Source organism: Rattus norvegicus, chromosome 2 (assembly GCF_036323735.1).
Source record: "Rattus norvegicus strain BN/NHsdMcwi chromosome 2, GRCr8, whole genome shotgun sequence".
Taxonomy (NCBI): Eukaryota; Metazoa; Chordata; class Mammalia; order Rodentia; family Muridae; genus Rattus; species Rattus norvegicus.
In genome coordinates, this window is record NC_086020.1 from 194,634,735 (window position 1) to 194,648,244 (window position 13,510).

The window sequence follows — 13,510 nt, forward strand, 5'->3', positions numbered from 1 at the left end:
GCTGAATGGACCGTTCAGTACAAGGTTCCACATTCTGAAGTACCTTTTAGTGTAACAGGTATTTTTATAACAGCAGGATGTTGCTAGAAGGCCCTACCATATTCTACTCCAAAAAGAAAAAGCAATGAAACCATGGTGGTGGATGTGGCTTTGCAGTCTATCTTACAGGAGAACAAAAATGATAAGTTATTTTTCCATCAGACCTTAGTAAAAAATCGTGAATCTTCTAGTTCACACTTTCACCCTGGGCATGACTAGTGGCTTCACCAGAGTGCTTCCCTAGATTGCAGCCAAGTCATGGAACTCAGAACTAGAAGGCATCCTCACAGACAACCCCTGTATGAGTCAGAGCCTGGACTCAAATCCTAGCTTTGCTGCTTAATAGTTTCTTGCCACTAGGTACACGGCTTCAGTGAAGCAGTTTCTCCCACTACATAATGCAGATTAAAGCTGTCTGCCTGAGCTATACCCCAGACTGCTGGGAGATTCAGGTGAGTACTTCCCAGAGTGTGGCAGATGTACACAATGACATCAATGTGACAAGCCCAGTCTTCAAAGAGCTGACACCCCAAAAGAGACCAAACCCCTGAGGTGGTAGAGCAGCAAATATACAGACTATTGACATTCCTCAAATAACATGTTAATCAAACCAAACTAGGAAATACCGCTCTCCAATTCCCCCCTTGCAAAGAACACTTTCATGACTCTTGAGTCCATTTGTCTCCCAGTACCTAGCACCACAGGGGACCTCAGGAAGGACAAGCAGGAGAGCATACAGTGCCCCCACCCCCACCCCCAGCACAGCTCCACTCCAGGAGACTGCCAGCATGAGGCTCAGAAATTAGGACTTGGTGAAAGCTAGAGAGAAGCAGGTACCTCATCTTAACTACCTTAAAAGGGCCCAAAATACACCATTCATTCCTATACTTCAGGTAAGAGAAGACCAGAGAGTCACAATGTCTTAGCTTTATTGACATTACAGTAGACAGGACAAACACATGCTCCATAAAATATACATTCTTACGTGAGAAAATAGAAAGGATACCAGGAAGCAGCCACACTGAGCAACTTGACTTGTATTTCTCTTTAGAGACACTTACCCCAGGGCTGCTCAGCCTGACACCCTCTAATGGGCAAGAGAAGAGGGGGCAGCAGGGAGTGTAAGTCACTCGGGTGAAGAGGCCATCTCTAGTCACCACGTGATATACTTCAAGGGCACTTGGCCACCTGAAGATCAGCTCCTCTCTGAAAACAGTTACAGTTGCTACAAGATCACTTCACATCCAACAGGCACAGACAGGTCAAGCTGCTCTTCACCCTGCTTATGAGGACTTCCAGGAAACAATGGGCAGCCTGGAGGGAGAGGACTAAACCTTACCTTATAGCACACCTACCTTGAGAGCACTTGGCTTTAATTCCTAAGACATCATCATACAACAACCTCTCTTCCCCCCCCCCCCCACAAACCTCCAAGTGACTCCTGCATCCTCAGATGTTCTGAGTGTATTTCCTAACACGTCCTTACCTCAGAGACTCGGTACTTCTGTCAGTGAACCAGACAGATGCCCAAAAAAGAGTGAGAGAAAAGAAAATCTAGACTAACTTCCATATATTTAACCATGCTCCAAACAAAAAGCTGAAGTAGGTGGGAGCACACTTCCAAACTGGACTGGGAAAGAGACTGAACAGAAAACAGCTCAACTACTCATGGCCCCATTGTTTTTATAACCACCCATTAACCGGCAGCACACAACACTTCAGCTGAGGTTGCAGCTCAGAGGTAGAACACTTGCCTGGTATGCAGGAAGTCTTAGATTTAATCCCTAAGGCTGCCAAAAGTAGTGGGGAAAGGCCCAAAGACGGATATGTTCTCACTTAAAGAAAACAAACATGGAGCCTGAACTGAGGGGAGAACACGCACCAGGCATTCAGGAACCTGTCGGCTCAATCCCAGCACTGGGGGGGGGGAAGAGTCTCGCTTACCTGTTACTACTCCTGAGCCCATCATGACAAAGGCCATCCTTACACACTTTGATAAAACAAAACTGAACACTGTAAGACCAATCCCACTTCCAGTTGGCTCCATAGGCAAGAATAAAAATTAATCAAGTGAGAAATATCTAGTCTCCACATCTGGGACAAAGATAAGAGAATGAGAGTTCAAGGCCAATGGGTGCTAAAAAAAAAAAAAATCAAATCAAGAGTAAAGACTTATAATACAACATATATTTAACATATTTTTTGTCAATGACATTTGTATCAAAAGTACAGGGTTGGTTTTGTTTTGTTTTTGTTCTTTCAGAGAAGATTCTTTTGTTAACTAAGCAGACACTAGTCCTATGGCTAGGAGGTTAGAGATTACTTGGTCGTTTGTGTAACCAAGTTCTCTGGGTAAGAATCTGCTCTTGTTTTAGGAGCAGGGGCAGGCCCTTCTCATCTGTAAGGGGTTCCTACTGAAGGAAGCCAGGAACTGGGAGTACAGGTCAGCATTTCGCCCTCCTCAGGAGAGCAAACTGAGTCCTCAGCAGCCCGGCCGCTGCAGGATAAAGTATTTCTAGAGGACCAGGTCAGGGGCTGCTTTCTACCCTGACCACTCTGGACTCTCTGTGAGAGCACAGAACTCTGAGCACAGGAGAGGGATGGCCAGCTCCACATGAGCTGCTGTTCACCTCCATCCGGAGCCTCCTCTGAGCAGCATTTTCACGAGGAGAGATGACTTTCCAATTCGGACTGAGTTCTGTTTACGGACACTGTTTAGAAGCAGAATGTTTTCCTCCCCTGAGCATGTCTTAGACCGTTAAGTCTTGTATTGGCAAAATAAATACAGCTCAAGTTAGAGCAAGCAGCATCACCCTTGATCTGGCTAACAATTCACAAAGGCAGCTCTTTACTGAAGTGGCACAATCCTCTCTGGTTCCTGGAGGGAGCTGGAGAGCGGCTATCTCTTTCCATCAGTGAAAATCAGACACACAGCTACCGAGGGCAGTGCCAAGGGGGCAGGCCCTTAATTCCTAGTCAGACCAGTCAAACACTGGAGCACAGCCTAAAAGGAGGAAAGCATATAGTCTAAACAGATGAGAAGACTATAGATTTTAAATGTTCAAAGTGGAAATGAAGAAAACATGACAGTTTAAATAAAAAGAGAACGTTTAAAAAGCAAACAGTGCTGCTTTCTGAGGAAGAAAATTTAGGTTTGAAAAAAAGCATGGGAAAAAAATGTCAGAAATTCATCTGAACTTTCTGACAAAAAGCTAAAAACCTGTGAGTTTTGAACTCTAGATATGTACAGTTACTTATAAATAGACATCTTTAAAAGTTGAGCGTCATCAAGCAGTAAGCTGGTATCATACTCAGAGGACAGACTGAAAGCACATGACATTTCATTAGTGTTAACATTCTTTGTTTACATAAAGCTTTTTGCTATCAGAAATTCAAAAGGCCGTTTAGCTTAAACAATACTTGTATAAAGAAAGACCCACACTAAATCTACGGAGTACAGGAACTTCTGTGTGATCTGCTCCCAAGACACACTTCCCTTCCTAATATGCTACATTCATGGAGGAGATTAAAGACAGAGTAAACACAAAAAGAAACAATCTTTGGTTTCCTTGTCAACCAAGTATTTTGCTAAAAGAAGACAGTCCCAGAATAAGTCATCTCTATGCTCACAGGGCTGTGACAATACTGCTGGGCTCTGGAAGAGCAAGACGTTTATGCTAGAACAAGATTGTCACCTGGCACTTACAAAGGGATGGCAAGTACGAGATGCACAGAACTTCAGGCATGGAGCAAGCAGTTAATTATACAAGACTGAGTCTATGAGCACAGTCACTAAGTGCCCTGCCTCTATACATACACCTGGTAACACACAGTTTTAGAACTTTACACAGAGTTTGCAGACCTCACTACACTAAGTTATGTAAAATCTGTGATCTTGAGAAGCTGCTGCCCCTACAGTAACCAGACAGACATTATATATAATTTGGGCATATCAAAAATATTTACACTGTATCCAACACACAAGAACAATGAGTAGAAAAATTATTTATAAATGCATGTATATTTACAATGATATCCCCAGTTATAGACAAAACAAACCCTCAACACACAAACACACACACAACTCACACAAAACCCACAAGAATACGAAAGTCTTTGATCTGGTACTACCAGTTGGTGAAACTTGGGATTCTAGCTGAAGACCTTGAATGTCAAAGCCTCAGTCGCTCTTCTCTGCTCAACACCACTTGTTATACTTATGAAAGCTCAGAAGATATATATCTCTGCTCCTTGCTTAGAAGGCAAAGTAGAATTACCAAAGTAGAGACGCTTTCTTGGGACCATTCTGAGGACTGGAACAATCCAGTAGGCTAAGCAGCAATGACTCTTCATGACAGGTAGTGAGCCCCTGGGTACATCCCTATGGGGATCAGGAAGGACACCTGCCCATATCGTCTTCTGCCAGGACTGTGTACTTTCAACGTGGTACACACTTCTGTGGTACACTTCTGTCAGCTACTACCTTCTCTTTGCCAGGTGTAAACCCAAACAAACATCAGGGCTACTCTGACATGGTCAGATGTAACTCGAAGCAAAGAGAAATGCAAATGCTGACTTTTCTTCTAAATTCTGAGGTAGCAAATTAACTAGCTTGAGTCTTTGCTCAGACTTCCTCCTGGATGGGCTTCATGTGCCTTCAGTACCATCTTGAATGTTCCGAGTCCTACTAAAATCAAAAGCATGGTCATGTAACCTGTGGCAAGACACAGGTGAAGAACAGTTTGGATCCCTCTCTGCCAGCTGTGGTGACTCAAGGACAGGCTGCTGAGGGAAGGGAAGTAGGCCCAGATCTCTGTTCATGTTCCACAGAGGCCGCTGGAATATTTCTGAGAATGAGAATAAGACAAGAAATATCATCAGTGATAGTTGGAATTTCAAGATTAATTGCCTAGAGCCTGATATACTTTTTCCCCAGATGCGTGTGGGTGTTGTGCCTCTATGTATGTCTATGTATTTATTGCATGTGTGTCTGGTGGCTGAAGAGGCCAGTAAAGGGCATTGGATCTCCTGGAACTGGAGTTACAGATGGTTGTGAGCTGCCATGTGGCTGGTGGGAATCAAACCCAGTTTCTCTGTAAAAGCACAAATGCCCTTTACCCCTCAGCCATCTCTCCAGCCCCTGGAATCCTTTTAATCCAATCCTCAAAAGAAATTCAGATGCCAACATCCTTGATAAAGACACGTAGATCGGGGCTGGGGATTTAGCTCAGTGGTAGAGCGCTTACCTAGGAAGCGCAAGGCCCTGGGTTCGGTCCCCAGCTCCGAAAAAAAAAAAAAAAAAAAAAGAACCAAAAAAAAAAAAAAAAAGACACGTAGATCACAATGCCAACATTAAAAACAACAACAAAATAAAAACGGAAAGCATAAACCACCAGACCTTTATGGTCAACAAGCCTAACAAGCTAATTTCCAAAGTCATGCTGTTCTTTTTCACCTGTCATTTTAACACCCTTTCTCTGCAAAGAACTGTGCTGGCTATTTTTTATGTCAACTTGACACAGGCTGAAGTTATCAGAAGGGATCTCAATTAAGAAAATGTGTTGATGAGATTAGGCTGTAACTGCCTCACCAGCTGCAGCACCGGGGAGAACAGACTCAAAGCACAGAAAGGCTGGCCACCTCCAGCACCTTCCCTCACCACCTGCAGCAGTTGGCCCTGGCGTCATGAAAACTGGTACTCCACCTTGCCTGAACAGCACAATAGAACTGGCCCTGGTGGTCCCCTCACCCCTTGTCAACTGCAGTAGTCGGAAAAGTTGGTCCCAAGCACATGAGAGTAGAAAAGCTAGCCCTGTCTCCTCACTGGCCATAGCACTCAGAAGAGTGGGCCCTGTACCTTGCCTGGGCAACACAGTGGAGCTGGCCCTGATGGCAAAGGCACCGGTGAGCCAGCCCCAAGTGTGCAAGAGTGGGCGAGCTGACCGGGTCCCTCACAGCTGCAGCAGTTTGGAAGTGTGGGCCCCATGCTTTGCCTGGGCAGCACAGTGGAGCTGGCTCTGGAGGTGTGAGTGTGGGTGAGCTGGCCCCGAGGCCATGAGAACAGGAGAGCAGACCCTGCCTGAGCTGGCAGGGTCACCAACTCAGCAACTGCCCAGGCCCAGATCCAGGCCTTTGAGCTGGTCTACCTCAAAATCTACTCCATTTATGAACTGCTGAAGCATATGAAAGGGTCAGTCCTGCAGATCCCTGCAGTCCCTCAAAGCTGTGGGATCTTCATGATATAGGGTAATAACCAGGAAGAGATCCAGTGAGGATCGAATACTGATGGTGTCACCGAAGAGAGAGATCTCAAACCAGACCACTGCTCACTGCCATGAATGTTCACAAGTGAAGATGTGTGGACAGAGAGATACCCTGTGAGATACCCTGTGACATCCTTATTGTAGCTTCCACAACAAGATATTTCTACGCTTTGTTTTTGTTTTGTGGAGGTGTGTTTTATTCTCAGGGGGAGGTTGCAGGGTGAAGGACAGATATGAGGGGATGGGGAGATAAGTGGGACTGGGATATAGGATGTGAAACTTTGAAAGAACCAATAAAAAGTTTGATTATTTAAAAAAAGAAAAAAGACTGGGCTATAAGCAAGTCTGTATAGCACTTTCTTAAGTATTAATTGATAGGGGAGGGCCAGAGCATTGTGGGTGGGGCTATCCCTGGACAGATGGTCTTGGGTTCTATAAAAAAGCAGGCTGAGCAGGCCATGAGGAGCAAGCCAGTAAGTAGCATCCTCCACAGCCTGTGCAGCAGCTCCTGGCTTCAGGTCCCTGCCCTGCCTGAGTTCTTGCCTTCCCTGCTTTTGATGGTGAACTGTTATACACAACTATAAGCAGAGTAAACCCTTTCCTCCCCAAGTTGTTTTGGTCATGGTAATTCATCACAGCAATAGAAATCATAACTAAGATAAAAATAAGAGCACAAAATTCTAGACTCATGGAAAAGGAATTAAGAAGACATATTATAATGACAGTTTCACAACACATAGATAGTATTCATTGTTTCAGTGGAGCTGTGACTTCTTTAAATACATTTTTAAATGTGTTATGTGTATGGATGTTTTGCCAGTGTGTCTGTGCACCACACAGCCTGGTGCTTGTAGAGATCAGAAGAGGGCATTAGATCTCCTAGAACTGTAGCTTCAGATGTTTGTGAGCTGGGTGCTGGGAACTGAACCTGGGTTCGGGTGTAGGCAAAGCACTGAGAAGATAGAGGCAGAAGAACACGCACGCACGCACGCACGCACGCACGCACGCACGCACGCACAAGCTGTATTTTAGGAAAAGCTAGCCTTACATTCTGGAAACAAGATCCCACAAACGAAAGCAAAATAAGCTAGGGCATGATCTCTCAAGATTTAATATGCGTGTGGGGGCTGAGGATATGGCTCTGTAGATAAGAGGGCTTGTTGTGAAAGCAAGAAGACCTGAGTTCTAATTCCTAGCACTCATAAAAAACCAGGCATGGTCATGTATGACTGTAACTCCAGCACTGAGGAGCAGGGACAAGAGGATCCCAGAAGCTTGCTGGGCGGTCAGCCTAGCTGAAACAGCAACCTTAAGTTTATGAAATGACTGTGCTCAACAAACAGGGTGAGAAGCAGTAGAATATGACTCTAGACTCTCTCTGTTAGTCTCCCCATGCACGTGCCTGCATGCACATGAACACTCCTGCAGCACATGCATCCAAACAAGACACAGAGAAAACAAACCCAAAATTTAATATAAGCACGAGCCACATGCCCATAACCCCGGCATCTGCCTGTTACCTCAGCACTTGGAAGGCTAAGGTAGGGTTACTGCTACATTTGAGCCTAACACTGTTGCAAAAATCCCAAAGAATTCACACGAAAAATCCTTGGACCGGACTATTTGGATTTAGACTGGGTGGGAACACAACTGCATGTCTAACAACTCTGAGGCCATGCTAATAAACCCAGCTATACTGACTAGAATTAATTAGAGTACCCCAGGCACACAATGGACAATGCCCCAAGGTACTCTCATTTAAGTGACAAGGACTCCTTAAAGCCAGACTCAAAATGAAGACATCCCACAGGTTAAAAGACGTACTGTGCCTTAGTCCCTCATGACACTGACTATTAAGCTGAGAGACTACTCAGTCACAGTGCTCTTTCTAACCTATTCCTCTTGGAAAATCTTTAGAACTGGTCCCTTACAGAGCACATCTTCAGTTTCCTGTCAGATCGGTTATTGCTGCCAGAAACATCCCTGGAAACAATCCTATCTTACCTTCCTCTATGATCCTGTAATTTCTGTCCTGTCATTCCCCAATGTCTTTCCTCTGAGAGGAAGGGACAGTTGAGGAACAGCTTGAGAATAGCTCCCGTCATGGTCCAGAAAGAGCTTTGTTTTACTGATATGGGAGATGTGATGCTGAGTGTTTGCCTGGCAGAGAAGCAACCAAACAAACAGTTTGGGTTTCTCATGCTCTGTTTTTAGCATTCCAAATCTCTATTATTTAAATGGAGATGGGAGAAAAGAGAAGTAAGGACCTCTAGTTGACGCCAGTTAATGGCAATTATTCTAGCATACTGATTCGTTTCCTGTTACAAGAGCTGGAGCATCAGAAGGGCACATCAGGGGAAAGTGAAACCAAAAGCTCAAACAGAACAAAAGCACTCATTACCACTGCTCCTCTGTGAGAAGGGAAGGTTCTCACTCGTCCTCTCATGGTTGGTGGGAAAGGCAGACAACTCTCTCTCTGTTGGTGGCATCAGACTCTCCAGATTAGCAGCATCTTGGGGAGGATGTGACAAGAAGGTCTCCTTGGGCATCTGGACCATGAGGCTGGAGAGTGCCTGATCTAAAGCATCTTCCTCAGCAATGTAGGTGTATGGACAGTACTCTCTGGTCCTCGAGTAGATGTTGGCATTGTCATAACAATCCGAACAGATCACCCTGGTACCAGTGCCACCTAGATCAACATGGAAAGAACCCAAAGGTCTTTCTGATAAGGAAGAGCTTTGGAATAATCAACTTTCTTTAACCGTTCTAACATTTACTGCACAATTACTCTACACACCAGGTGAAATTCCAAGGTCTTTATGTGAATTACCTCACTTACTCCTCACGCTATCCCTATGAGGTAGATATAATTTTCATCTCCACTTTACAGATAAAGTTATGACAGGAGGAAGAGCTGAAACACAAATCTAAACACTCTGGCTTGAATTCTAATGTTAAATCTCTGTCTAGGCCGCAGACATTAAATTCCAACCCAGGGATCAAGACAGGCCTGGACCTCTGTCTGAGACACACGTGTGGCTTGAGCAAGCTACAGCAAAACAGGCACTGCTATGATAGGAGAGCCCATGCTACTTTTATGAGTCAAGAAGTTAAGCAATAGTAGCTGTTCAAACTATCCTTAGTCAAATCCACTTCCCTGTGCCTGTCACTTTCTACAGAAGTGAGGGTGTGAAGAGAGAAGGATGTCCTAATCACTTTATCAGGGGACATTTTATAGCCCTCTGAAGTTCTCCATTACAGGCTGAAAGTCATCCTGCCCTTTAAACCTTACTAAGTATCTATCTGCCTGTAAGCAGGAGAACCAAATGCCTCTAGTTGTTATCTGAAGTATGATCGTCTCTAAAGGAACACTCCTGAAATGAGTTTCTAGAACATCTCTTCTGGTCCTGAGAGAGATCCAGGAGCCTCAGTTGTGTCCCTCATCCCTGTTTAAGGGTAATATGTTTCTTTCTATTAGATGGCCTACTTTGGTTAAGACTTTATAGTCAATTTTCATTCCATTTTGCACAAAGTTAAATGTACTGAGTGTTTTATCCTAAAATATTGCTTCAGCGAGACCCCATATGAACAACAATGCCAAGCAACCAGAGCTTCCAGGGACTAAGCCACTACCTAAAGACTATACATGGACTGACCCTGGACTCTGACCTCATAGGTAGCAATGAATATCCTAGTAAGAGCACCAGTGGAAGGGGAAGCCCTGGGTCCTGCTAAGACTGAACCCCCAGTGAACTAGACTGTTGGGGGGAGGGGGACAATGGGGGGAGGGTGGGGAGGGGAACACCGATAAGAAAGGGGAGGGGGGAGGGAGATGTTTGCCCGGAAACTGGGAAAGGGAATAACACTCGAAATGTATATAAGAAATACTCAAGTTAATAATAAAAAAAATAATAATAAAAAAAAAATATTGCTTCAGGCTAATGGGGAAACTATACACTGAACAATAAACCTAATAAAACAGGCTGGAATTGTAACTATAAACAGCAAAGTGCCTACCGTCAGTGCCTTTGTGTGTGTATCCGCTGGCAGGGGGCATAAGCTGCTGATGACTGCCTGCCTCAGAGTTGCTGTAGCCTTCCTGCGGTTCAGACAATGTTCCTTGGGAAGACAAATAGCTGGGAATGTCTGCAGGCAAATTAAGCTCCTCTGTAAAGAGACATCTGTAACTCTCAAACTCAGGCAGTCGAAGTCAATACACAGAAGACAATTTTATAATGTGTTCCACTCTGACGCTGGCCTGGAAAATGGTGTGGACTTGGGACCCCAACAGTTCTTCATACTTCTCTTAGCATATTATTTTTAAATTAAAGTTCCTCTTAAGGTTTCACTTTAGAAGTATTACTTACTCTGCAGATACAACAGAGTGGTAAAGTATTTGCCTAACATGTATATGCTATGGGTTCAGTCCCCAGAATCACTGGCAAAGGGTTGAAGGTAAGGGGGTTACCAAAAGAAAAAGAAAAAAACCTAAATATGAAAATCCTATCTAGAGCTACATTTTCACAATCTCTCTACATGGACTCCTTCTCTTGCTGATCCCAGGATGAGGTTTGACTCACAAGGGTTTGACTCTACAGCAAAACTGGTAGAAATAAACTTAGGCTCTAAAGAAAGAAGGTTCAAAAAAACCAAAAATACAGCATAACCCAGCTAGGCATGACTGACTAAGCCTGTAATCCCAGCACAAAGAGGTAGAAGTAGAGGATGCCGTTTCTGAGTTCCAGGCTATCCAGGGCTATCCTGGGCTATACACATAAGCTGGGCATAATGGCACAAACCTTTGACCCCAGCACTTTAGAGGCAGAGGCTGGTGATCTCTGACTTTAAGGCCAACTTCATCTACAGAACAATGTGCCAGGGATACATAAAGAAACTTTGTCTCAAAAAAACAAACAACAAAAGAACAAAACCAAGAAAATATACCTGTAATATAATTCTAAGAGGTAATTTAGGGGGAAGTATATACAGTATATACAAATTCTTAAAACTATCTCCCCAAATAGGTTCTATTATCTCAAGGAAGCTAGATATTTTTTCAGAAAAACTTCCTAACATCTCTTATCAAGTAGCCAATACCAGTGGTCCAGCTTTTTTTACCTTCTACTAAATACCGCATTCCTACGGGCGTGCCACGTGTCATCTGGGTGCCACCTACCTGTGTTTGTGATACTGTAATCTTCATCTTTCCTTCTCATGTGGTAAATAACAATGACCCAGATCAAAGAAGTGCCCACGACACAGCAGACCACAACAATGATGACGATGCCAACTGTGGTCCAACCATCATCCTCATGCCCAATGCTATTCTGAGAAGAGTCACAGTTGGGGGATGAAATGACATTTAAGTAAATATGTCCCCGTTCTGTGCCAAGAGTGTTAGACATAAGGCAGGTATATTTTCCAGCATCTTCTAGACCAGCATCTACAATGATGAGAAGCTGGTTGGCTGCAGCAAAGAAGTGTCGTTCTGTTACTAGGAGTGGCCCATCATCTTTGGTCCAATTGAGGCGAGGAGCAGGACTCCCTCCAGCGATGCACTGCAATACCGCCGTCTCACCTCGGGTAACAGTCTTGTCCTCCAGAGGTCTAATAAATGACGGGGTCTCTAATGAGAGAGGGTTAAAAATACTGTTAGGAAATGTATTTCCTAATTCCTATAGAATGAGACTATGAAAAGTATGATAAGATGTACAGTTTAGTGAGAATTAACAGTTAATGTTTCAGATACACAAAAGATTCAAAACAGAAAAAACTCTAAATGTGAACTGGCTGTGGTGATGCAGGGCTGTAAGTCCATCTACTCTACTCAGGAGGCCAAAGCAAAGATTACAAGTTTACAGCCATCTAGGCACCTTAGCAAGTAAGTGAAGTAGAGAGAACAGAAAGCAGGGCAGGGCAGGGCAGGACACTAGCTCGCACAACACTGGCCTGGTACGCACAAGCCCAGGCTTCCAGTCAGTGAGTGCTGGGGACCTCTGCGGTTTCTGAGGCAGGTCCTCAACTACATACCACAAGCTGAACTAGAATCCTGATTCTTCTGCCTCAGCCTCCAAGTTAAGAAACTTATTTTAAGTGTTTTTGACAGTCAAGTCAGAGTGGCTCACCTGTATGAACACATGAGTTCTCCAGGCCAATTTGGATTACAGAGTGAGAAAAGACTTTATCTTTAAAAGAGAAAGAGACAGAGACTGAGACTGAGACTGAGACAGAGGGGTGGGGGAGAAGAAGACAGGAGGAGGAGGAAGAGGGTGAAAAGGAGGAGGAGGAAGAAGGTGAACCCATAAAACTCTGCTATCTGAGAAAACAGAGACCTAGATAGCATAATTTGCCTTAGGTTGAGTTACATAAAGAAACATGTTTTAACTAGAATAACAAGGCACACAGCTGTAATCCCAGCACTTGGAAAACAGAGAAAGGTGGAGGCGGTTTCAGGTCCAGCCTTTGCTATATGAAACCCTGTCTCAAAAACCAAAAATGAATAAAACAAAATACGAGCCAGGGAAAATTTCCAGGAAAATACTTTTCTCTTCTAATTTCTTGAGACAGATTCTTGCTGTGTAGCCCCAGCTGACCCAGAACTCACTATTTAAACCTGGCCACTCTCAAACTCAGTGTAATCCTCGTGTGTGTGTGTGTGTGTGTGTGTGTGTGTGTGTGTGTGTGTGTTTGTGTGCGAGCGCATGTGCACGCGCGCGCATGTGTGTACTGGGATTATAGAAGTATGTCACAATGCCTAGCATGGGAAAAGGCATTGTTAAAGAATATTAAGATTATGTGGAACATACTGAAAAGAAGATAGAAAATCTAACCAGAAGACAAATCATTTTGACACTAAACTTTTTTTAATTAAAGAAAATACAAACTTCCTTAGGTTTTGTATGTAGCTGTAGCAGATGGTTAGGATCCTTCTAGGAAAAGCAGAACTCCCAATGCAAATTTGCTTAATAGTTTAAAAAAAAAAAAAAACCACCACATAGGAATTAAAATGTTACAGAGGAAACATGAAAGAATAGGGGATCCGAACCGTGTCATAAAGATTTATGCCCTGCGAATGTTCCAAGACGTATGTCACTTGACCCACTACTGCCTTCAGCTGACATACCCTGAGTAAAGACAGAACTAAGGACAACAATATGAGCCTGACGGTGGCAGCACACATCTTTAGTCCCAGCGTCTCTGAGCTCAGG

General features: G+C 44.0%; 1 protein-coding gene across 4 annotated transcripts in view; it reads right to left on the minus strand.

The window, feature by feature from the left end:
- Positions 1-951: 951 nt before the first annotated feature.
- Positions 952-13,510, minus strand: part of Lrig2 (leucine-rich repeats and immunoglobulin-like domains 2) — a 69,329-nt gene continuing 56,770 nt past the window's right edge. The window contains exons 14-17 of one of the 4 annotated variants that reach the window (XM_017590916.3): positions 11,479-11,928; positions 10,320-10,469; positions 8,704-8,991; positions 952-4,886 (exon numbers count right to left, since the gene is read on the minus strand). In XM_017590916.3, the coding sequence (XP_017446405.1) occupies positions 4,687-4,886; positions 8,704-8,991; positions 10,320-10,469; positions 11,479-11,928 (1,088 nt within the window). In that variant the 3' untranslated portion in view covers positions 952-4,686. Of the gene's footprint in view, positions 4,887-8,703; positions 8,992-10,319; positions 10,561-11,478; positions 11,929-13,510 lie in introns of those variants that run through there. The other 3 variants (XM_006233083.5, NM_001107710.1, XM_039102415.2) reach the window with 3 other exon arrangements.